We start from the raw sequence: 26,488 nt of genomic DNA, 5'->3' as shown, positions 1-26,488 counted from the left end.
ACAAACACACACACGCTGGACACACACACACACACTGGACAAACACACACACACTGGACACAAACCCACACACACACTGGACACACACACACTCACACTGGACACACACACACATACACTGGACACACACACACTGGACACACACACACACTGGACACACACACACATACACTGGACACACACACACTGGACAAACGCACACTCACACTGTACACACACACACACACACTGGACAAATACACACACAAAAAGGACACATACACAAATAGGACACACACAGGACACAAACACTGGACACACACACACACACACACAAAAAACACACACACACACACACACACTTGGACAAAGTTATATGCTGACTGTGTGTGTGTGTGTGTGTGTGTGTGTGTGTGTGTGTGTGTGTGTGTGTGTGTGTGTGTGTGTGTGTGTGAGTTCATGTGTATCCCTCAATGACTGTCTGTTCTTCTGCTTACCGCTACAGTGTGGAACATGTTGGAGAGAACACAATGAGACCTGGACTTAGAAAATGTGAGTGTTGACTGCTGTGAAGAATATGACTAAGAATAAGTCTTAATTCAAGTGAAGTCAAAGTCAAAGACCACCATCATTACTTACTTGGTCATATTAAATATCAGTTGTAGTTCTACAGAAGCAGAAATCAGGGACACCAAAGTTTACAAAGAGTTGCTTTGACAATGTGTGTGTCTATGTGTGTGGTGTGTTTGTGTTACTTTAGAAATGTGTGTGTGTGTGTGTGTGGGTGTGTGTCCAGTGTGTGTGTGTGTGTGTTCAGGATGTGTGTGTGTGTGTGTGTGTTCAGGATGTGTGTGTGTTTGTGTGTTTGTTCAGGTTGTGTGTGTGTGTGTGTGTGTGTGTGTTCAGGATGTGTGTGTGTGTCCAGTGTGTGTGTGTGTGTGTGTTCAGGATGTGTGTGTTTGTTCAGGATGTGTGTATGTGTGTGTGTGTAATTAATGGGAATAAGTGTGTTTTATATTACCATACAGTATAACATATGATCATTCAACAAGTCTCAAGTTACCTTAACTTCTCCTTTTGATACCTAGAAACATCTACATTAAAGAACTAGTGAAAAGTGAGTTAACATTCTAATGTGAATGATGATGATTTCTAATATTGTGTCTGGTTTCATCCATCAGATGTCTGTGATCTCACACTGGACCCAAACACAGTAAACAGATTCCTCTCTCTGTCTGAGGAGAACAGAAAGGTGACATGGAGGAGAGAGAAGCAGCCGTATCCTGATCACCCAGAGAGATTTGAGGACTGTGGACAGGTGCTGTGTAGAGAGGGTCTGACTGGGCGCTGTTACTGGGAGGTAGAGTGGAGTGGGAGAGGGGCTGTTATAGGAGTGACATATAAAGGAATCAGCAGGAGAGGAGGGGGTGATGACTGTAGGATTGGACGCAATGACAAGTCCTGGAGTCTGTTCTGCTCTGACAACCGTTACTCTGCCTGTCACAATAATAAGTCCACTCCCATAGACGTCCCCTCCTCCAGCTCCCACAGAGTAGGAGTGTATCTGGACTGGCCAGCCGGCACTCTGTCCTTCTACAGAGTCTCCTCTGACACACTGACCCACCTGAACACATTCCACTCCACATTCACTGAGCCCCTCTATCCAGGGTTTAGGGTTTGGGATTCCTCAGTAACTTTAACACAGTAGACACAAATACACACACACTGGAAACACACAAACTGGATACACACACAAACACACTGGACACACACACTGGACACACACACACAAACACTGCACACACACACACACACACTGGACAAACACACACACTGGACACACAAACACTAGACACACACACACACATACACACACACACACACACACTGGACAAACACACACACTGGACACACGCACACACACTGGACACACACACACACAGGACACACACACGCAGGACAAATACACACATACACTGTAAACACACACACACACACACACACTGGACACACACACACACACGACACACACACATACACACTGGACACACACAAACAGACACACCGGAGACACACACACACTGAACACACCCACACTGAACACACACACTAGACACACACACACTGAACAAACACACGCTGAACACACACACTTAACACACACACACACACTCTGGACACACACACTGAACACACACACTAGACACACACACACTGAACACACACACACACACACTGGACACACACACTAGACACACACACACTGTACCCACACACACACACACACTGAACAAACACACACACTGGACACACACGCACACACTGGACAAACACACTGGACACACACACACTGAACACACACACACACACACACACACACTGGACACACACACAGACATACACACACACATACTGAACACACACACTGGACACACACACACACTGGACACACACACATACACTGAACACACACACACACTAGACACACACACAGGACACACACACACACACTGAACACAAACACACTGAACACACACCCACACTGGACACACCCACACACACACTAGACACACACACTGGACACACACACACTGAACAAACACACTTAACACACACACACACTGGACACACACACTGGACACACACACACTGAACACAAACACACTGAACACACACCCACACTGGACACACCCACACACACACTAGACACACACACTGGACACACACACGCTGAACACACACACTTAACACACACACACACTCTGGACACACACGCTGAACACACACACTAGACACACACACACTGAACACACACACACACACTGGACACACACACTGAACACACACACACACTGAACACACGCACGCACACACACACACACACACACACACACACACACACACACTGGACACAAACACTGGACACACACACACACACTGGACACACTCTCACACACTGGACACACACATATACACACACACACACACGCACACACGCACACACACACACACACACACACACACACACACACACACACACACACACACACACACACACACACACACATGCTGGACACACACACACTGGACACATTTCCATGTGTTGTATTTTTATGAAAGGAAATCCCATATAGCCTACTGGACAGGACTTTGCTATGGCATCTTCTGTTTGGGTGTCTCAGGTCAGGTCTGAGCCATGATCAGAATGTGTCTCTGTGTCTATTTCCAGCCCTGCCATTTCTACCTGTCCTGATCTAGTGTTTCACCCCTGACCTCCTCACACCGTCTCACTGTCCATGTCTGCTTTTAGCTCCCACCTCTACTTCACTGTGTTATAATGGACCTTATGCTTGTTATGTCACCTCTGGAACCAGTTATCAAACATACTGACCTTTCTGACCCTATCCCATGGCCCTACTTTCTACAACTGAACATTTAAATTCCTCTATGAGTTTTATTTAGTGTCCATTAACTTATCTATCTATTTGCTGTGTATTGGAATTGTGCCGCAGAGCATCATGGGGGTTTGTATGTGTTGAGATGATCACGTTCCAGATAAATGGTTGAACTGATACCTGTCTCCCGTCTCATCATTATTGAATTGTTATACAGACGTGGTTATGAAACCCACGAGACATAACAACAGATTGGCGATGAGTAAGTCTGAATGTACAGGAACTATTCTGTCTGGAAGAAGTGAGTTTTTACAACTGCTTAAAACCGTTATTTTCTGTGGTCCAGTCTAGGCTAATGTTAGCACAGTGTGTTGCTAGCAGAGGCAAGTGCATAGTCGAGCTAGCTAAGAAAGAGTTAACATCGTCATGGACGGCAGAAAAGGACTGGAGACGGACGTCGGAGTGGGAAAACAACGTGATTAAAAAGGGGGAATATACAGTGATTAAAGGATAGGACATTTATTCAACTGTGAAGACAAACCTTTTAATTAAATCTGCTAAATGAGCGAACTTAGGAGGAAACGTCAGTGAGTGAAGTGAATGAAGATCACGTGACTGAGGAAAATATTGCTTTGGTTGAGGACAATATTGAAGTGAGTGACAATCAGGAGCTCACTGAGAAATGAACCATTATTGGAATTGATGGAAACATTGGACAGTTTGATAAAAGTATTGAACAGTGGAGCTCATATACAGAACGGTTTGAATATTTTGTTCTTGTAAATGACATGGATGAGGACGACATTGTGCCTACATGTTTTAGTGTAATGGGGCCAAAGACATTTAATTTACTAGGCAGCCTGCTACAGCCAGACAGAACAGGTAATAAGACGTATGGGGATATTGTGCATTTTTCACTAGAACCACTAGTTAATGCTGAAAGGTTCAGGTTCCACAGGAGACATCAGGAAGAGGGAGAATCAGTAACAATGTTTGCTGCTGCATTAAAGAAACTTCCAGAACACTGAGTTTAATGCTGTTCTAAATGACATCATTAGAGACAGACTAGTATGTGGGCTACGGAGTGAAGCTACACAAAAGAGACTGTTGACTGAAAGTCATCTGACCTTGGCAAAGGACATTGAAATCAGTGTGTCCATGGAACTAGCTGCTAAAGAGGCTCACCAGTTGAGTTCATCAGGAACTTAGTGGGTTCATCTAACAATCCTAATCATCAGCTGATACATTTTAATCTCATACACAGGGTAAACCTTCCACCTAGAAAACATAGTTTAATTAACATATTAACCTCTCTTCTGTGTGATCTATGTAATCAATGTAAGGTTCTGTATTTAATTTTCTCAGTTCACCTTGTGTTCTTGAACGTAGCCCTGATTCTTTGTGTTCTTGAACATAGCCCTGTTTCTTTGTGTTCTTGAACGTAGCCCTGTTTCTTTGTGTTCTTGAACATAGCCCTGTTTCTTTGTGTTCTTGAACGTAGCCCTGTTTCTTTGTGTTCTTGAACACAGCCCTGTTTCTTTGTGTTCTTGAACATAGCCCTGTTTCTTTGTGTTCTTGAACGTAGCCCTGTTTCTTTGTGTTCTTGAACATAGCCCTGTTTCTTTGTGTTCTTGAACGTAGCCCTGATTCTTTGTGTTCTGGAACATAGCCCTGTTTCTTTGTGTTCTTGAACGTAGCCCTGTTTCTTTGTGTTCTTGAACATAGCCCTGTTTCTTTGTGTTCTTGAACGTAGCCCTGTCTTTCATTTTTGTTCATTGACATGGATGAGGACAACATTGTGCCTACATGTTTTAGTGTAATGGACCCAAAGACATTTAATTTACTAGGCAGCCTGCTACAGCCAGACAGAACAGGTAATAAGACGTATGGGGATATTGTGGAGATACTTAAAGGACATTTTTCACCAGAACCACTAGTTACTAAGACCTTTCCTAGCTCGTTTGTGAGAACCAGTTTTAGCCTTCAGTCCTAGTTTTGATTCACCTGCCTGTTTGCCTACCTGTGTATGTCCATTGCCTGCCTGTGACCACGATTCCTGCCTTCTGTAAAGGCGTAATACACACCTGCTGCGCTCTGTCCGTGAATCTACACCTTTTTCTCCCTGAGTATTCATTACAGTACCCTAATGTTAAGTGTCATAAATGTATAGTTATTAGGTGCTGACATCTTTAAAGATAATAAGAAAGAGGGAAAAAGATAGAAACTAAATGAAATGATGAAAGTATAAAATAGTAACCATCTGGTGAGCTAATACCCTGACCCTACCCAAAAACCACCAACCCCCTCCCCAACTGAGGGAGTTAATAAACCATACCCTTAGACGCTAGTCTTTAAGCTGGATGTACCTGCTATGCATAGCATCGCCCCAAAGAGGTTCATTCTAAATTATATGTATATGGCATTATAAGTGCACTGACTGTTCCCTGTAACATGAATATATTGTTAGTCGAGTCACAAAATACAATTTGAATCAAAGCGACAAACATCGGCAACAATAATGACTGGACTATTTAGCCCCACTTGACCATGTCTCACAACAACAACAACAACAACAACAGAGGATGTGTTCATAGTCACCAACAGCGCCTACCCGCACACACAAACGTCAACCAATCGGCATTTTTATTTATTTTATTTTTATTTCACCTTTATTTAACCAGGTAAGAAGCCAGTTGAGAACAAGTTCTCATTTACAACTGTGACCTGGCCAAGATAAAGCACCAAGGCGCCCTGAAACCTGCGCTGTGAAACAAACGCACCCAAGCAGCACAGGAAAAAAGACATCAAGCTATGATGAATAAATGAAAACCTTTACCAGACGATAACTATTATCCCTCAAATATAAAATAGAGACAATTAGTTAAACAATCACCATCCTCCTGAGTTCACCCTCCCAACCCCCCATTATATATATTTATATACACATGTACACACACACACACAACTGTACAGCTATAGGCTAGCTGGCAATTAGGTGCCCAGCCAGTGAGTAGCTGCTCCCTGCCTCGGTATCACTAACGCTAGCATACATCTCTAACAAGAAACAAGCCAGCAAACGTAATAGTAGCTAAAAATTCCCTGAAGTAATATAAACTACATACAGTGGGGAGAACAAGTATTTGATACACTGCCGATTTTGCAGGTTTTCCTACTTACAAAGCATGTAGAGGTCTGTAATTTTTATCATAGGTACACTTCAACTGTAAGAGACGGAATCAAAAACAAAAATTCAGAAAATCACATTGTATGATTTGGAAGAAATTAATTTGCATTTTATTGCATGACATAAGTATTTGATCACCTACCAATCAGTAAGAATTCCGGCTCTCACAGACCTGTTAGTGTTTCTTTAAGAAGCCCTCCTGTTCTCCACTCATTACCTGTATTAACTGCACCTGTTTGAACTCATTACCTGTATAAAAGACACCTGTCCACACACTCAATCAAACAGACTCCAACCTCTCCACAATGGCCAAGACCAGAGAGCTGTGTAAGGACATCAGGGATACAATTGTAGACCTGCACAAGGCTGTGATGGGCTACAGGACAATAGGCAAGCAGCTTGGTGAGAAGGCAACAACTGTTGGCGCTATTATTAGAAAATGGAAGAAGTTCAAGATGACGGTCAATCACCCTCGGTCTGGGGCTCCATGCAAGATCTCACCTCGTGGGGCATCAATGATCATGAGGAAGGTGAGGGATCAGCCCAGAACTACACGGCAGGACCTGGTCAATGACCTGAAGAGAGCTGGGACCACAGTCTCAAAGAAAACCATTAGTAACACACTACGCCATCATGGATTAAAATCCTGCAGCGCACGCAAGGTCCCCCTGCTCAAGCCAGCGCATGTCCAGGCCCGTCTGAAGTTTGCCAATGACAATCTGGATGATCCAGAGGAGGAATGGGAGAAGGTAATGTGGTCTGATGAGACAAAAATAGAGCTTTTTGGTCTAAACTCCACTCGCCGTGTTTGGAGGAAGAAGAAGGATGAGTACAACCCCAAGAACACCATCCCAACCGTGAAGCATGGAGGTGGAAACATCATTCTTTGGGGATGCTTTTCTGCAAAGGGGACAGGACGACTGCACCGTATTGAGGGGAGGATGGATGGGGCCATGTATCGCGAGATCTTGGCCAACAACCTCCTTCCCTCAGTAAGAGCATTGAAGATGGGTCGTGGATAGGTCTTCCAGCATGACAACGACCCGAAACACACAGCCAGGGCAACTAAGGAGTGGCTCCGTAAGAAGCATCTCAAGGTCCTGGAGTGGCCTAGCCAGTCTCAAGACCTGAACCCAATAGAAAATCTTTGGAGGGAGCTGAAAGTCTGTATTGCCCAGCGACAACCCCGAAACCTGAAGGATCTGGAGAAGGTCTGTATGGAGGAGTGGGCCAAAATCCCCTGCTGCAGTGTGTGCAAACCTGGTCAAGACCTACAGGAAACGTATGATCTCTGTAATTGCAAACAAAGGTTTCTGTACCAAATATTAAGTTCTGTTTTTCTGATGTATCAAATACTTATGTCATGCAATAAAATGCAAATGAATTACTTAAAAATCATACAATGTGATTTTCTGGATTTTTGTTTTAGATTCCGTATCTCACAGTTGAAGTGTACCTACGATAAAAATTACAGACCTCTACATGCTTTGTAAGTAGGAAAACCTGCAAAATTGGCAGTGTATCAAATACTTGTTCTCCCCACTGTAGTTAGGCTTGAAACCCAGTCAAAAGCCACATCACTATTTAACCAAACCCCACTGGACCTCTATGGGTAAAATAAAAGTATCCAGAAAGAAAATGTAACTACCTGGCATAGTGTGGCTGTAGCTATAGTAACACCCTGGTAAACTTAGCGACCTGGCTAAATAGCGCAGGCAACATTAGCTATGATACAACTTTACCTGGCCTGTCATTATGGCGCTAGCCATCTAGCCAGCCAGCCAGCCGATCCTATGAGTCATTTGGTTGTATCCTCATGTTCTAACAGTTCACTATCCACTGTATCCAAGTTCAAAAGACAGTTCCTCCTGATGTAGTAGACGGGGAACAAGTCAGGGAGTTCTTTCCTCATGTATGTTTCAGCCGTCTTCACAGAGTCAAATGTGCGCTCACCATTCTTGGTTTACGTCCACAAAGTCGTCGGCTAGCAGCAGGCCGTATGCCGAGCCAGCCTGCCGCAGAAGCCTCTTCAGTGGGGAGAAAGCCATCCTCCTCTTGTGTAGTATGGGAGAAAGATCCGGAAAGATCATGATTCTGGCATCTCCGTACTTGAGCTCTCCCTTTGCTCGGGCAGCAGAGAGGATGTGGACAGTGTCCTGGTACCGTAGAAATGTAATGACAAATGCCCTGCATGCAACCTGGCCAGGCAGCCGCCTCCGTAGGGTGCGATGGACCATCTCCATTTCCAGTGGGTGCGCGGAAGGGGGTAGATCCAGATTTTTGGGACTCCATTCCTGTAGAAAGGAGATGGCGTCTCGTCCCTCCACGGCCTCCGGGAAACCTTGAAATCTCAAATTCAAGCACTTTTGGAAATTTCTGTAAGTATCTCATTTCTCCTCGAGTTTAGAGATGGCATCTTCCAACTTCTTGTGCTTTTGATCCACTTCCTTGCTTGAATCCTGGGCTATGTAGTCGTTTGCATTGTTTTTGGTTTAGTATTGTAGCTAATTCTAACAGTCAGGCATCGAAAATATATGGCAATATGAAAAAGGATACAATATTTGATCAAAAACGCATGTTGCTGAGTGCTTTTACTTATACCACACTCAGTAAATGCATTGTAACGTTAAAAGGTTAGACATGAAAGCTAGCTACCTAGCGAGTCGGTTATTTTCAGTAAATGAATGAATAAGCTTGGTCCCCATTGCTTTTGCTCTATAGTTGTCACCAACATGAAGAGAAAAAAGGACTACATGTTTCTTCCAAAGAAAAGACAAGGCAGAAAGTCCGACAGAGCCACAGGGTTCAGGTGTGGAGAGAGCAAGAGAGAGCAGAGAGAGACAGCAGGAATACCATTGGAGAGACTGAGAGTGATATCAGCCAATCCCGGGAGGAGCCACCAGTGCAGCCAGTGATGAACATGGACCCAAGAACTCTGATGGGGGACAGGAGGAGGAGCTTCAAGGAGGCCTGGTACCACATCCACCCCTGGCTTCAATATTCAAACAAATCAGACTCTGTGTTTTGTTACGCCTGTCTCAGAGACTGGATTTGATTCAAAATTGGGTTTTAACAACTGGAAGAAGGCAACTTAAAAAGACGGTGGAATTTGCAATTCATACAAGGTGTAGTGTATTAAGATTATGTCTTTGTTAAATGTTTTTCATGAAGAAATGGAATGTTGGTTATGTTAGTATCAAAAGGCAATGTTTAGTGTAATGTCACATACAATAGACAGGAAGTGTGTTGTAGACTGGTGATTGGCCAGAAGAGGGAGCCCATATTGTTGCATTGTTTATAAATAGGGGTACACGAAGAAGATAGGGCAGAGCAGCCATTAGAATTGGAGGACACTGCTCTCCAGACCTCGCGAGTCTGTTACTCATGCTGAAGCTTGTGGTCTGAATAAACCTTATGATCAACGTTCAGTATGAGCAGACTCCTTTTGTTCATCAGCAATAATTACCACCTGTGACGTTCTGGCTCCGGGACTCTTAGTAGTGAGCCAGGGTTGTCATTTTCATTTGGGTGTAGTTCTATGTGGGATCTAGTTGTTTCATTTCTATGGTTGGTTTTGATGTTGATTAGTCATATGACTCCCAATCGGAGGTAACGAGTGTGAGCTGTCGGCTCGTTATCTCTGATTGGGAGCCATATTTATACTGTGTGGTTTCACCTTGGTTTTGTGGGTTTTTGTTCCTGTTTAGTCATTGTATCTGTTGGACTTCACTAGCCGTCGTTGTTTGTTGTTTTTCGTGTTGCACTTTACTTAATAAAGTCATGTTCACGTCAAACGCTGCGCTTTGGTCTACTCCCTTTGAAGACGGCCGTGACAGAAAAACCCACCACAACGAGACCAAGCAGCGTTTCCAGGAGTTGGATGACGAGTGGTGGAGACAGAAGAGCGAAGGTTGGGAAAGGACATTAGAGGCCTGGTCCACGGGGAGGAGAGACCCCCAGAAAATTTTTAGGGGGGGGCTCACGACGTCGGGGCAGCAGGAGTACGGGTTGGAGGAGTGCAGGAGGTTGGCAGATAGGGCCGCCAGGTTAAGGGGGCCACTGGTCACGAAGGGGAAGGAAGGTGTGGAGGCACGGCCAAGGGTACTGGGGTGTGTTACCAGTCCGGTCCGGCCCGTTCCTGATCCCCGTGTAGGGCCAGGGGTGTGTGTCCTCAGTGCGGTCCTGTCTGTTCCTGTTCCTCGCATGGAGCCTGTGGTGCGCGTTGCCAGCCCGACTCGGCCTGTTCCTGCTCCCCGCACTAGCCCTGAGATGCGTGTCCTCAGCCCGGTACCTCCAGTTCCGGCACCACGCATCAGGCCTACGGTGCGTCTCAGTCAGCCAGAGCCTTCCGCCAGACAGGATCAGCCAGAGCCTTCCGCCAGACAGGATCAACCAGAGCCTTCCGCCAGACAGGATCAGCCAGAGCCTTCCGCCAGACGGGATCAGCCAGAGCCTTCCGCCAGCCATGAGCAGCCAGATCCGTCAGCCAGCCATGGGCAGCCAGATCCGTCAGCCAGCCATGGGCAGCCAGATCCGTCAGCCAGCCATGAGCAGCCAGATCCGTCAGCCAGCCATGAGCCGTCCAGCCAGGATCCGCCAGAGCCGTCCAGCCAGGATCCGCCAGAGCTGTCCAGCCAGGATCCGCCAGAGCCGTCCAGCCAGGATCCGCCAGAGCCGTCCAGCCAGGATCCGCCAGAGCCGTCCAGCCAGGATCCGCCAGAGCCGTCCAGCCAGGATCCGCCAGAGCCGTCCAGCCAGGATCCGCCAGAGCCGTCCAGCCAGGATCCGCCAGAGCCGTCCCGCCAGGATCCGCCAGAGCCGTCCCGCCAGGATCCGCCAGAGCCAGCCAGCCAGGATCCGCCATCTAGTCAGGTGCTGCCCCTTAGTCCGGTGCTGCCCCTTAGTCCGGTGCTGCCCCTTATCCTGGTGCTGCCTCTTAGTCCGGTGCTGCCCCTTAATCCAGGTGGGTTTAAGTGGAGGGTGGTCATTGGGAGGAGGTTAAGAAAGCGGGTAGTAACTATAGTGGGGTGGTGGTCAAGCCCGGAGCAGGAACCGCCTCCGGGGAGCAACACCCACCCAGCCCTCCCCTATTGTGGGGTTGTGTGGCGCGGTCGCAGTCCGCGCCTTTAGGGGGGGGTACTGTGACGTTCTGGCTCCGGGACTCTTAGTAGTGAGCCAGGGTTGTCATTTTCATTTGGGTGTAGTTCTATGTGGGATCTAGTTGTTTCATTTCTATGGTTGGTTTTGATGTTGATTAGTCATATGACTCCCAATCGGAGGTAACGAGTGTGAGCTGTCGGCTCGTTATCTCTGATTGGGAGCCATATTTATACTGTGTGGTTTCACCTTGGTTTTGTGGGTTTTTGTTCCTGTTTAGTCATTGTATCTGTTGGACTTCACTAGCCGTCGTTGTTTGTTGTTTTTCGTGTTGCACTTTACTTAATAAAGTCATGTTCACGTCAAACGCTGCGCTTTGGTCTACTCCCTTTGAAGACGGCCGTGACACCACCACTCACTCGATACGACAAATGGCGAGCTTGCCAGGAGTGGTTCTGCAATCCTTCTTTGCTGCATTTGGAGTCGCCAAGCTAACTCAAGCTAACTTCGGTCTGGAGTCATGACCCGACTAAACACAGCTAAGTTGTTAGTTTTGTTACTGCTTGTGTACACTGGAGGAATGTACCATTATGACCGTGCCTCAGGTGGTGTTTTTGCTGATGACTGGGGTCTGGCTAATCATATACACATTTTAAAAATAGCGCAAAAGTGGTTACAGTTTATGGATTGTTTATAGAGATGTGTTGCTTGAATAGTAAGTCAAGAACAGTCGGGGCCAAGATATGTATACAATTTTAGAGCATTGCAGGTTTAGATAAGCCCTCGTGACACACGGGGCGACCACAGGGTGGGCCAAAATCCTGGCAACGCATTATGAGTTTCAGGTGAGTCTGGGACTGGGGTTTGGTTGAAAATTTATTGGGGATGGCTTGCTCAGCTTCTGTCCGACGGGATATTTGCATTGGGGGGGATCGCTCATTTAAATAGCCATTCTCACGGCAGAAAAAATTTAGGACAAACGAAACAGTACTCAATTAAAGACGCAATGCGGGTTTGTTACATGTTGTAGGCCGCAGTTAGCTAAAGGCTAATGCTAAATGTGTGTTGTGTCACAGTGTACCTAATGCTAAATGCTAATTGCTAAATGCTAATTGTGTTGCGTGCTACATGATAACCTCAACCTTAGAGGTCCACTGCGATGGATTCAAGCCTCTTAAACTTGTTTGTATGTGGGGGGAACTGAAAGTTCTACGCAAATGTGAGCTCTGTTATGTGTAATTGTGTGAGTATAAGGTATAAAATAGTGAAGCTGTAGCGTAATGCTATCGTATCATTGAATGTATGCGCATGCGTTTAATTTTGCGACACTACACTACAGAAAGGGGGAGTTTATGGCACGAGATTAGGACACGTTTTGTTTTACGGCACTAAACTACAACACGAGGGTATAGTAAAACTACAGAATACTGCATTATGGGTAAAGGTCATAGGTCCCATCTGGGGACTGCAGGGGTGAAATAGACAGACAGAGGAGAAATTTTAACATGAATATTCTAGTTTAAACGGTGGTTGGTTAAATGAAACTTGTTTTGTGACCTATTGAATTTATACATTAAATATATGTTGGCGAAGTATAATGCATTGAATTAAATGACGGATTAAAATTAAATTAAAATGTTGTGAGCGATCTATTTATTCCTGGGTTCAGTTTTGTAGCAAATGTGAGTGGGGAATATTGAATGTGGATAACTTGGTTAAGTGTATAAACTTTAAATGCTTGTCTGTACCGTTTTCTTCCCTTGTTATATGATGTATGTATTTGTTGTATATTGGGGTTGTGCCGCAGAGCATCATGGGTGTTTGTATGTGTTGAGATGATCACGTTCCAGATAAATGGTTGAACTGATTCCTGTCTCCCGTCTCATCATTAGAACGGAGCAAAGGAGAGAGAGGGGGGCTAACGTGTGACTGACGTGCGTCACGTGACAAGGTGTGACGAGGCAGAGTCAGACGAGAGGATCAGATCAGGCTAGTGAACAAAATCATCCTAGCAAAGTATGTGATGTTATGACAATTTTACATAGGCTTGGCAAATGATTCATTAAAAATTGCATTTTGGAGGCTATGTGCATCACTTGGGTTAATTACAGTTGGGGTGGGAATCAAGGATTGACATTATTCTGTAAATTTAAGATAATTTGATGCTGATAGAGCAAGGGGTTATGGGAATTGGAGTATTGAAGGGTTAGAGGCTTTGTTTTTGGGATTGCTTTGAAGTTGACTGACTTACTGGCATTTGATGGGTTGTGGTAAGATAGCCAACACTAATTGATAAATTGGTGATATAGGAATAAAAAATTGGTTTTAAATTATTCATAATTTTTAATTGAGGTTTTAATTGGGTTTTTATTTTTAATTAAGGAATATAAAAGGGTTGATATAGGGGAAAAAATAGGAATTCTTTAACTAAAGTAGTGTTAGGAGAAACTAATGGCAGATGTTAGTACACCTTTCTCACATACGGATTCAGCAAAAAGTACAGCTTAGGGATGTTTATCCTCAGCTTTCAGTGATCATCCAGCAGGGGGATTGTTACATCAGAGATGAAGACGAATAATAGATAGAGGACAAGAAGAAACGACGATGAAGATGAATCCAGAACTCCAGAAGGAAGGAAATGAGATGTCTGGAAGAGAAGAGGGAGGTAAGGAGGATGGAACATAAAGAAGATGAGGATGATGAAGATGAGAGTGATGATGAAGAGGTCATGCATGGGTGGATATGACTCTGTGATCAGAAGGAAGTTGGCAAGAGGAAAAAAGAAGAAGGATACACGAGATTTGATCTCTGATGGAAGTTGAAGATGAAGAAAGCGATGAAGATTTGGAGATTAAAGGTGCTTTATGTTCAAGAGGATTTTATCCTACAATGACTAGCAAAGAAGAAATAGAAGGAGATATAGACCGATGCTTATCATGCCTGGATAAAGCAAATAGTTTAGAAGTAACACAGCTGAAAATACAGAAGAGGAGAAACTGCTGAGAAAAGGATCCCAAGAATTGGAGAAGAAGAAAGAACAGGACGAAGAAACTCTGAAAACTCAATCATACAACGGGTGGAGAAGATAAGTTTTGGTTATGAAGAATCAGAGTGAACCAAATCAACAATTACTGTTACAGCTTCAACTGAACAATATCAAATGCAATTGTATCAGCCACCAAGGGCGGCATCAGTTGATTCATATCCACAGCCAATCTCTGGACAGACACAGGATTGGAGAGGAAGAGGACGAGAAGAAATAGGAGGAGGAAGATTTCAGCTACACTTCCAGCAACTTTCAGAAGACTGTTATAATTGTGGACAGATTGGGTACTTTACCTGTTAATGCAACAAGTCGGGAGAAAACAACAGAGGAAGATAAAGGAGCAAGTGAAGATCACCTGTTAGTGCCTAGAAGAGACTAAGGGGGGTATCAGCTGAGAGCATCGATTAGAGAAGAAGAGAAAATAGCTAACAATTGAAGTAAAAACAACCGACCATTAGAAGTGATGGTGAATAGTGGAACAACTTATCTGGATTCAGCCTAAAGAGGTTAAACATCTCACTAATTGATAACTAATTAGGATAGGGATTTGAGGTAGTAAAACAGTTAATTACTCTTAAGGTACTAATATTAGAAGATACTGTTATTGCAGTGTTGGGAAGAGATGTATTGTTTAAAGTGAATTGTACAATAAGATGTACACTAGACGACTGTCTATTAGACAATCTGTCTGAAAAGTTAAAAGGGGTGACTGTTTATTCGGGGTTACATTCTTACACTAAGAGGTTTCAGGCTAGGCTAAAAGGTGTTTAGTCGTTTGCCAAGTCTGTGTGTAATGAGTCAGAAGCAGGTGGGGAACTGTCCCAATCACATATTCTAAAAATTTGGTGGTAAGAGATTTTAGGAGAACTAGGGTTGAAGGAACTCTGAGACAGTAAGCTAAGTTTCAAAGTTAGTAGTAAGAGAGAGAACAATGCTGAATGACACTGTAGAGTAGGAAGATCAAGGTAATTATAGGGGTATTTTGTGTAATCAAAAGTTTGAAAGTCGGGGATTAGAGAAAGGACTGAGATTTGGGGAAAAAGTGACACTAGTGGTGATAGATGGAAGTACAAGCAGAGACAATTTTTCTTTGGGGAGAAACTAGGAGTAACTAAGGACATTAACACTTCAGTCTATTAAAACAACAGTGAGAAGCAATTTAACTCTTTCAACATTGATAGTTATTAAAGCCATAAATATATCGCATTTGATTATAAGGGAACCAATACAGCACCAATTTTAGGGGAAAGAATACTTATTAGGGTTAGGATGGGGACGTTTCTTCCATATGGAGAGATAATTATGGAGAATAAGTATTGTTATCAGGAACAGGAGTAGAAGCGGTTGCACCTAGTCAAAGGAGGTATTATTTTGCGTAATGTTACAGAGAAAGGTCAGGGAGAATATATGTGTACTTATCTAGTGCAAGCATTAGAAGTTGTTCCGGTTAAGAATTATTTGTTAAAAGGCTATGTAATTCGTAAAGGGATGCCTATAATGGAAGATTTGAAATCTGTTGAAGCTTCCGCAGTCACCGAAGGAGTTCAGTAAGAGTAGATTACAGTAGTCACTCCAACAGTAGATAATACACAGAGGATAATGGGGAATTTTAGACTCATGGGTTATGTTACGGATGGAGAGTGCTGTCAAGGATAGTACGAATAGGGTTAAAATAGGAGAACAGATAATAGTAGAGAGAATATAGATTCATCATGGAGATACAGGATGAGGTCTTTGATTTTAATGACAGACAAGGAGAGGTATCTGATCAGTACCGCTCGTTCTTCTGTTGTGGAAATTAGAGATAGATTAACTCATTCTGTAAGATCAGTGAGGAATCTTGAGGGTCCATGTCTGTTGAGAATTCCAGCACCAAACATGTTAGACGGTCGCGCGGCCTCTATCAGGTATGGGTCAGTCTTATGCTTTGTCATGACTGTGGTATCAGCAACAGTCATTGACAGATAAAATAATGTCGTTGTCAGAACAGTGGTTTAAGCCTAGGTTTAAGTGTTCTTGGTTAAATGAATTACCCTATGGGAATTGTTAAATGGGAAAGGAAAATCAGGTAACAACGGAACCCTGAAGTATTCAGGTGAAACATTGAGGGCTAAAAGTTGTTTTTGTTCTAATAAAACATATGAGGTAAAGGGTATGTTTATGGGAATATCAGATTGTGATGATTATATGATGACTTTGGATAAGCATGAACATAAGGTTAGAGATGACAAATATAATGTAATTTTTATGGACCAGTTAGTAGGAACAGCAGGACTTTGATGGTTAAAGGATTAGTTTTGCCTGACAATGTTACTATGGGGAATTTTAGAGATATTTAGAGGGTTTTAGGGTGATAAAGCATATATATTCTTACCCTATGGATGGATAGGATGTTGTTAATGTCAACGTTGAAGCTTCCATATGAGGCTTTTACTATTAAAAGAGGGGTAGCACCGAACACAGATCAATCTGAAACTAGAGTTCAAAATAGGATGAAAAGGGACATGTCATAGGCTTCAAGCCTATCATTGAAGGATAAGTCTAAGGGAGAAGGGGGGACTTTATTCATGGTATGGTGTAACATTTGGGAAGATCATATTGATAAATATTAGTTATACTTTGAGTCCAGATAGTTAAGATAATATCACTGGGGTTATAGATGCATTGAAGGAAATAAGGGATGCATTTGGAAGACTTGGTTGCAAGATCAGTTAGGCCAGTAGGGGCAGTGATGGGTTACATTTTAATGGCAGCTTTGATAGCACTGTGAATTTGTTACTTACCTTTGAGAAAGTTATGATATTGAGATAGGTTGGAGAGTGATGCCTGGAGACAACACTCAGATGCCGGTGTTGATTGTTCCTGATATGGATAAAGATGGACCAGTGGAACTGAATGGATAAATATAATTTTTGATTATTTGATCATTTTTCAATTTTTTTTCAATGTTAGGGTGATGTTGATATGATTTATGAATCAAAGGGGGGAATAGGTTTATGTGATTCATGCATCATTTATATATCATTGTTATATTCTTAGTTGATATTGATGTTTAATTTGAAAGTGTTTGTTTTGCAAAAGATACTGTTTGGTCGTTTCTTTTTCTTCCAGAAGCATTTGGGGGAATATGTGGAGATTGAAATACTCAAACAACGACAATATGAAGGGACAATATGAAACAATATGACGGGAGGAGATGAAACAAGGAGGGTGTGGCCGATTCCATCATCAACAGTCCATTGGAAGAGGAGACTACAGGGAGATGAAGTGTAGTGGACTACATTCCATTGTTTGCAATGAAATATAGACATGTGTAATACATAATTGTGTCATATTTTTAGGTATTAATTTTTGTAGAATGATGTTTGATGTTATTGAATACATGTGAGGAACTTAGATGTTTTTGTTTATTTCGTGAATGTTTAGGGACAGGAATTTAGGCAGGGAGAGTTCCACTTTTGGGTCCAATGGGTTCACCAGCCTTTAGAGTGGATGTTTATGGATAGGATTTTGTTTGCAGGGCCTTACATGTGTATTTAATTGCATCATACTTTCAAATGCATTTACATGGGTTTATGAGGTTATCTGGAGTACCGAGGTGGTTGCCTGGGGCAGAGGGACCGTGAGAGAATTTTACTGTCTTGATTGATGGATGGAAGGTTGCCGGACAGTTTTTCGCTCTTACACTCCATAAAGATTTGTTCATATTTCATAGTAATGTATTCACACTTCATAAACAGTTATTTCATAGAAAGGTATTTACACTCTAGAGAAGAATGTTTTTGGTTTAATGTTGAAGATACTCAATAAGATAAATTGTTACTAGTCATAATCCTATTCTGTTTGTTTTCGAGACGTTTAATTCGTCTCGAAGGGGGGAAATATGTAGTGTATTAAGATTATGTCTTTGTTAAATGTTTTTCATGAAGAAATGGAATGTTGGTTATGTTAGTATCAAAAGGCAATGTTTAGTGTAATGTCACATACAATAGACAAGAAGTGTGTTGTAGACTGGTGATTGGCCAGAAGATGGAGCCCATCTTGTTGCATTGTTTATAAATAGGGGTACACGAAGAAGATAGGGCAGAGCAGCCATTAGAATTGGAGGACACTGCTCTCCAGACCTCGCGAGTCTGTTACTCATGCTGAAGCTTGTGGTCTGAATAAACCTTATGATCAACGTTCAGTATGAGCAAACTCCTTTTGTTCATCAGCAATAATTACCACCACTCACTCGATACGACAAAGGGCTGAGTGGCACAAACATGCAATGATTACATGGAGAGTCAATCAGAAAGCTGTAAAAAGTAATGCAACACTGGTAAATGCCCTAAACAAGGAACACAACAAACAGGTTCAAGAAAATTGGGACTATATTAAAACAATAGGAGAAGTACTACTACTTACAGCCACACAAAACATTGCACAAAGAGGACACGATGAGTCTGCAGAGTCTGATAATAAAGGGAACTTCATGGCAATCCTAGAAACAATAGCTAAGCATGACACAACTGTGGAAAAAAGGTTGACTTCCATTCATAATGCAAAATACACAAGCAAAGGGATTCAGAATGAGGTTCTGAGTTGTTTGGCAGACATGGTTCCAACAGAGATGATAGAATAAGTGGAAGACAGTGAGGTCTTCAGCATAATGGCAGACGGAAAACAAAAGACGTTTAAAACAAAAGGATCAGATATCTCCAGTACTCAGGTACTATTTCAGTGGAGCTGTCCATGAGAGCTGTCTCCACTTTGAATCGGCTGATCCACTAGATGCAGCAGGGCTTACTGACTAAATCATACACATATTAGAATGTCATGGTCTTGAATACAAAAACCAACCTAGTAGGTCAAGCATATGACGGTGCTTCAGTTATGAGTGGCAGCATTCAGGCGTCCAGGCAACGCATTAAAGAACAAGCAAAGCCTTTTACCTCCACTGCAGTGCACACTGTCTAAACTTAGTTTTAGTGGATACAGTCAAAGCTGTCCCTGAGGTAGGACAGATCTTCTCCTTACTAGAAAGACTGTATGTCTTCACATCTGGGTCATACATGTGCATCAAAAATGGCTTAGCGTACAAAGAGAGATGTACCCAGGTGCACCTAGAGAGCTTCAGAGACTAAGTGACACTCGCTGGGCATGTCGATATATGGCTCTACATACTATTATGGAGAGATTGCCTGCCGTTAAGCGAGTCCTGCAAGACATAGTCCAAGAACACAACGGTGACAGATCTGTTGAGGCGCGAGGTCTGCTTGCACAGATAGATTTACAATTCATTGTGTTCCTTGTTCCACTCCATAACGTTTTTGGAGAAGCAACATTTCTATCAGAGATGCTACAGTCTTCATCACTTGACCTGTCAAAGGCTGTTGATTTAGTTGAAGCCTTAGTTCAAACTCTGAATGACTACAGGGATGAGTCATTTTTTGATGACCTATGGAATGAAGTGTTGAACACAGCTGAGCAATGTGATACTGCAATACAGCCCCCTGCAAAACCACCAAAAAAGCTCACAATTTAATGGAGACTGTCTACTCAGTACAGAAGGTCAGAGGTCAGATCCAGAAATAGATTAAAGACAGTTGTCGTACAACCTTTTTCTACCTTGTTTTAGATCAGATGCTCAATGAGCTCAACAGACGATTCTCTAGCAAAAACTGTGACATAATGAATGGCGTCCAAACTCTAAACCCCAAAAGTGATGCATTTCTCAAAGAGAAGTCCCTGTTTCCATTTGCTAGAATGTATGAATCAAATATTGAGGACTTGGGGCATGAACTACATCAGTTCAGAAGAATTTGACAAAGGAAAATCCAGAGTGGCATGCAGAGACCCTCCAGTGTAGTAGAGATAGTATTATTCATTCAGCCTTATGATGACGTTTTCTTTCAGCTCTTTAAACTGTGCAAAATAGCTGTTTCAATCCCTGTTAGTACCGCTTCTTGTGAACAGAGTTTTTCTGCTCTAAAGCTGGTGAAAACTTATCTTAGGTCCACAATGTCAGATGAGAGATTAAGCAATTTAGGTGTATAAAGTATTGAGTCAAGGAGGGCAAAGGCCTTGAATCCAGATGAATTTGCGGATATTTTTGCAAGAAACCACAAAAACCGTAGAATACAGTTGATGTAACTGATAGTGAATATGTAATGCAAATGTAAAAAATGTAAATGCAAATAATAAATAGTTGAATGATTATAAACATGGTCATTTGTCTATTGATGTCTGCAATGCAGTGAAGAAAACGACATGACAACAATAATGTGTGATGTAACTGGCCCCTCTAACAGTACAACTGGCCCCAGCCTGGCCCCTCCCACTGGGAATGTTCTAGAACCACCACTGCTGCTACGGCTACATTGGCCCAGTTATTGTTGAATAATAATGAAGCTAGGTCAATTCAATTCAAATAATATAGCTAGTAACTTCAAAATACTTACAGCTGAAATACACTGCCGTTTTCTTTGTGAACATGGTGAGATGGAGGAAGCCGCATCCACATGTAGAGTTGTGGGGGAAGGGGACAAGTTTCCAAAATAGACACTGGCTTTGGATCAGGTTTAAATTCCCCCCACTAATGATCCTTGTTAGGTTTGGGGGAGGGGAAGCTGATCCTAGATCTGTATCTAGGGGAAACTTCACCCCAGCAAAGAGAGATGAGGGAAGAGGAGGAGAGAGAGCGTTGCTCTCAGGATTGACAGATCATGTACAAAATCTACCAGTAGGAAATTGGTGTCAGAATATAATATCTGACCTTTAGCAGTTCTAATGTCTTCATTTGCTCCATTTCATTAGTCTTGTTGATAGATTGCTGATATCTAGTTTCCCAGGTGAGATGGTGTTGATGAAGAGCATCCATCCGTTTTAGTACTGCATTAATAGTAATGCATTCATAGACATATAGTTGATACTGGTGGTCCTACCCATCCCCCACTTCACTCCATTAACCCTACACTTGCTGCTCACATGGTGGTTTGTCTCAATGTATCTGATTTTAGGTCAGTTTTTAAGGTTCAGAAGGTAAAGATTGTGTTAGGCTGTGTCAGGAGCACTAGTGGTAGTGCTGCCGCTCCCAGATCACACATTGCCCTATATAACTATATACTGTAGCAAGCTGAACCCAACACCTACCAATTACCACCTTCTGATCTCTTGGTGTAATGGATAAGGTGTTGGCTTGATAGTCGCTGGACCCGGGTTCGAGTCCCGGTTGGAGCTATCCCTTAATTTGTTACATTGGTGTCAGAAGTGGGATAGTGATAGATTAATGACTAATTATTACACCCTGAAACTGTGTCTAATGTGTTAGAAATGTGTGAGTGTAGGACCAGTAAAGGCTATGGCATTGAGCCACTATTTAGCAATGTGAGTAAGAGTTAGGCCAGACAACAAAGACAACTGAGAAACTAAGATAAAGAGGCCTCCCAATTTAGGGAGGGGAGAAACTGTTATGAAAACATGGTGCAGAATATTGTGAGAACGGCAATAACTGAGTAAAGCAGGGAGTAGGATATGTGTGTGTGTGTGTGTATGTATGTGTGTATGCATGTGTGTATATGTGTGTGTGTGTGTGTGTGAACTGAAGGTCAGTAGAGCAGTTTTAGAGTGGAAAACTACAGCCCGCCTACAGAGGGAAGGGATTTCTTTTTGTATGACGTATGAGTATAAAAGATGGACTCTGAAATTGTGATGGCAGAATTCTCAATGAATAAATATCTCTGACTATGCAGACCGGGACTCTGGCCGTTACTTAAATCCCAAAAGACTTACAACCTTTTGGGAGACGCACAGAGACACTAAAATAGTTTGTTAAATAATTCACATAACAGATAGTGCCTGTGAGGCCATCAAAGAGGCGTGTACACGCGAGAGACTTGCTATAAAGAAGTGTGGGGGCATGCTCTCCCCAAGGAAGGGGGTAATGTAGCGACCTTAATCCAACACCTAGCCACATCATCGAGAGGTTCGGACCTCTTGGCGTAGCGCTTGTTGGTTTCTGACTTCTAAACATGAAATATACTTATTAATGTCACTGAGGGAGAGAGGGGAATGTATAACGTTTCCATTCTGTCAGGATATGTTATTGTTAGTCATCAGGGATCCTATTGGAGGAGAAGAGACACAGTCTGGTACAAGTCAACATGACAGCCGTGAGTTGGGGAGGAGTGAGCAATTTGGGCAGAGGTCAGGTTAGATGAAGTGAGGAAGAACATATATCACTAATCTTCTGGATAGCAACAGAGGTGTATTGGCTGTTCAGATGTGTAAGGAGGGGCTCAGCATAGGAGAAAGGGTTAAATACCAGTGCTTGTGTGAATATGTTCTTTGTCTTATGCAGCTGTATGATCCAATGGGTGAATAAACTTGGTTTGAGCTTTACTAAACGTCCCTGAGTTTTACTAGGTTCATTTAGAACCTAACACGCTTAAGGTGTTGGCTTGACAGTTGATGGACCCAGGTTCAAAACCCGTTTGGGGCTACCCCCTGAATTCACTACAATATATTTGTTTGCCTATGGGCAGGGAGACCCGGGTTTGAGACGAAAGGGGCATTACACTGTTGCTGTTTGCAAAAAAACACTACATTGGTGTAAGCAGTGGAATGGTGCCTTGGGAGAGGTGTGCACATTTCATGGGCGGGATCTGTACCCAGGTGTCCCATGGGAAAAACCAGTGTCTTGACCATTAGACCAAGAGGTAATACCCTCTTGACCTGAGGGTGACACTGATTTTGAAGTTGAAGGCAGGACTACCTCATTACCAGATCATGAGACAGACTCATGTTTTCTACACACATGGGATAGTGTAAAAGGAACTTTGCCTAAGAAGCCCATGCTAGAAGTGTTAGGAGGTGGAAGTTAGAGAATTAGTCCAGTAACTGAAAGGTCACTGGTTTGAGTCCTGAGCCAGACAACAAAACGTGGGATTTGATCTGAACTGGCAGATATGTGACCAACCCCTTCAGAAAGACACATTCCCTTTGTTCCCTGTAACATGGATTAATAAAGTTGTACTGTACTGTGCTGTGCTGCACTTTATTGAACAGAACCTGAGAGTCCAGCATGTCAGGGGATGGGGTGGGGGGTGGGGGGTGAGAGCAGCAGTGGGGGATGGGTAGCTAGTCCTTGATTGGCTGTAGACCTGGGAGCCACAACTGCCAAGAGAAATTCAATGAAATAATAGAATTATGAAATAGGCTGAATCAAATTGTGTTTACATATGTTTAAGACTCACACTTACCTCAGCCTGTTTCTTCCACTTCATGATCTGGGTATCATTGCTGACCCTCAACCTGTTAACATGTCCTCTAGTGGCATCGGAATATAGGCAGATGGCCATGGAGTTCAGAGTGAAGAATATCTTCTCACGGCATCCTCCCCTCCACAGCTCCATCTCCAGGCATGTTGGCACAAACTTCATTTTATTTTTCCTGCTGGTGAACAAGGCCATTGACAGCACCATCCATGTCCCTCTGTCAAGGAGGTCCTGCTTCTTACGTTGAAAGTCGTCTCTGAAAAGAGGAGACATTAGAAGGTTTCTTCTCTTAGTTTTGTCTTTTGTCTCGGACAAGGCTTACATGTCAGAGTTGTACTTACTTTACTAATTGACTTGTAGAAACGGTACAACTATATACAACATGTCAATTGTGAAATGATTGATATTGGACATCTAGTGTGAACATGATATTGGGTTAATCCTCACATTGTGGTGATTTCTCTACCTTTGATGACGTCTACTTTGAGGTTTCTGGCCTGGGGAAGGGTTGCCCTCTAACAGGTGGTCATCAAAGGTGCCTTCTCCTCTGCCCACGCCAGAGTCTCACTCCAGGAAAAGGTCTGAAAGACCTCTGTCTCCACCGGTTGGGACAAGGGACCATCTTTTTCCTGCACTAACTCCTTTCTCTGAAAGTACATAGAAATCACACAAACCTATGATCCTACATTGTAGATATATGGTATGGTATGGCATATCAACTGAATTATAATCTCAAGTCTAAAAAACAATCACTCTTATCACATACTTCTACTACCTTACCTCTTGATGATGACCTCTTTGTACTTCTTCACGTGTGACCTCATAAACAAAGCATGGAGGTATTGATGGCAATCCAGGTAATATCTGGCCCTGGCAAGGGGACCAGACCCATAGACTGGAGGTGTCCTCTTCACCTCGGGGACAGGGGACTTTGTTGGTCTTCCAGACAATGACACCTTCTTCACCTTAGCTGGTGTAACAGCCAATCTCACCTTCTTCACCTTAGCTGGTGTTCCAGTCAATCGCACCTTCTTCACCTTAGCTGGTGTAACAGCCAATCTCACCTTCTCCACCTTAGCTGGTGTAACAGACAATCTCACCTTCTCCACCTTAGCTGGTGTAACAGCCAATCTCACCTTCTTCACCTTTCCTGGTGTTCCAGCCAATCTCACCTTCTTCACCTTAGCTGGTGTAACAGACAATCTCACCTTCACCACCTTAGCTGGTGTAACAGCCAATCGCACCTTCTCCACCTTAGCTGGTGTAACAGCCAATCTCACCTTCTTCAACTTAGCTGGTGTAACAGCCAATCTCACCTTCTCCACCTTAGCTGGTGTAACAGCCAATCTCACCTTCTTCACCTTAGCTGGTGTTCCAGCCAATCTCACCTTCTTCACCTTAGCTGGTGTAACAGACAATCTCACCTTCTTCACCTTAGCTGGTGTAACAGCCAATCTCACCTTCTTCACTTTAGGTGTGTGTGTGTGTGTGTGTGTCTATATAGTAAATGCTATATATATTATATGGTTATATATTGATCATTATATAAATGACATATATATATATAAAATATATTGTGTAAAACTAGCAGTGTAAATGTTATAGAATTAGAGTTTACTGAAAATAATAAGTAATTTGGTGAATAATGGAACAAATGTAGTGAATGTGTCTGTTTGTAAATGAAACCTAGGCTATACAATTATTGTAATATGTTAAATAAACATATATTTCTATGATTTATCTTTCCTGGTTGTTATTTCTCAGTGTCTCTGGACAGAAAATGTGCCAAGTCAATAAAGTTAGGCGCCACATTTTGTGTTTCCTGACGCCTGTAATGATCTGCGAAATATTGATTGGTTGACACCCCATCTGTAGTGTCAAGGATCCGCTGCTCATTCCGTTCACCATCTCCGGAGGTCTACGTCACTGGCTTTCTAGGCGCCACTGACATGGATCATTACCACCAACCCCCGGACTGACTTGTCTCATTACCACACCTGGTTCCCATTCCCCCTGATTAGTATGTGTATATATGTCCCCTCTGTTCCCCATTGTCCTTGTCCATTATTGTCCCATGTCTGTTGGTCTCCTGAGTATAGTGTATTGTGCTATTGTTATTACGGGTCTCGTCCCGTGTATTATATAGAGGTTGACACCTCTCTCTTTTGTTTGGGTTACATCCCTGTGTTATATATATATATATATATATATATATATATATATATATATATATATATATATATATATATATATATACACACGTGTTTGGGTTACAGCCCTGTGTTATATATATATATATATATATATATATATATATATATATATATATATATATATATATATATATATATATATATATATATATATATATATATATATATATATGTATGTATGTATGTATGTATGTATATGTATGTATGTATATATATATATGTGTATATATATATATATATATATATATATATATATATATATATATACATACATATACATACATACATACATATACATATATATATATATATATATA

General features: G+C 42.6%; 1 protein-coding gene and 1 long non-coding RNA gene across 2 annotated transcripts; one reads left to right on the top strand and one right to left on the bottom strand.

The window, feature by feature from the left end:
• Nucleotides 1-509: 509 nt before the first annotated feature.
• Nucleotides 510-1,837, top strand: LOC311121913 (stonustoxin subunit beta-like; the record flags this gene model as incomplete). Its single annotated transcript, XM_084196345.1, has 2 exons — nt 510-531; nt 1,161-1,837. 2 exons carry the CDS (start codon nt 510-512, stop codon nt 1,685-1,687), a joined length of 549 nt encoding a protein of 182 aa, XP_084052471.1. The 3' UTR covers nt 1,688-1,837.
• A 22,296-nt stretch (nt 1,838-24,133) lies between these two features.
• LOC311121912 lies at nt 24,134-25,286 on the bottom strand. Its single transcript, XR_014612363.1, has 3 exons — nt 24,739-25,286; nt 24,425-24,605; nt 24,134-24,214 (listed from the first exon to the last, which is right to left on the bottom strand). It is a non-coding gene; the product is annotated as an uncharacterized lncRNA (long non-coding RNA).
• Nucleotides 25,287-26,488: the final 1,202 nt, after the last annotated feature.

This window comes from Coregonus lavaretus, assembly GCF_964263955.1.
Source record: "Coregonus lavaretus genome assembly, contig: HAP1_SCAFFOLD_2560, whole genome shotgun sequence".
In the NCBI taxonomy this organism is placed as follows: domain Eukaryota; kingdom Metazoa; phylum Chordata; class Actinopteri; order Salmoniformes; family Salmonidae; genus Coregonus; species Coregonus lavaretus.
The sequence above is the reverse complement of the archived record's forward strand: the minus strand, read 5'-3'. Positions and strand labels throughout refer to the sequence as shown.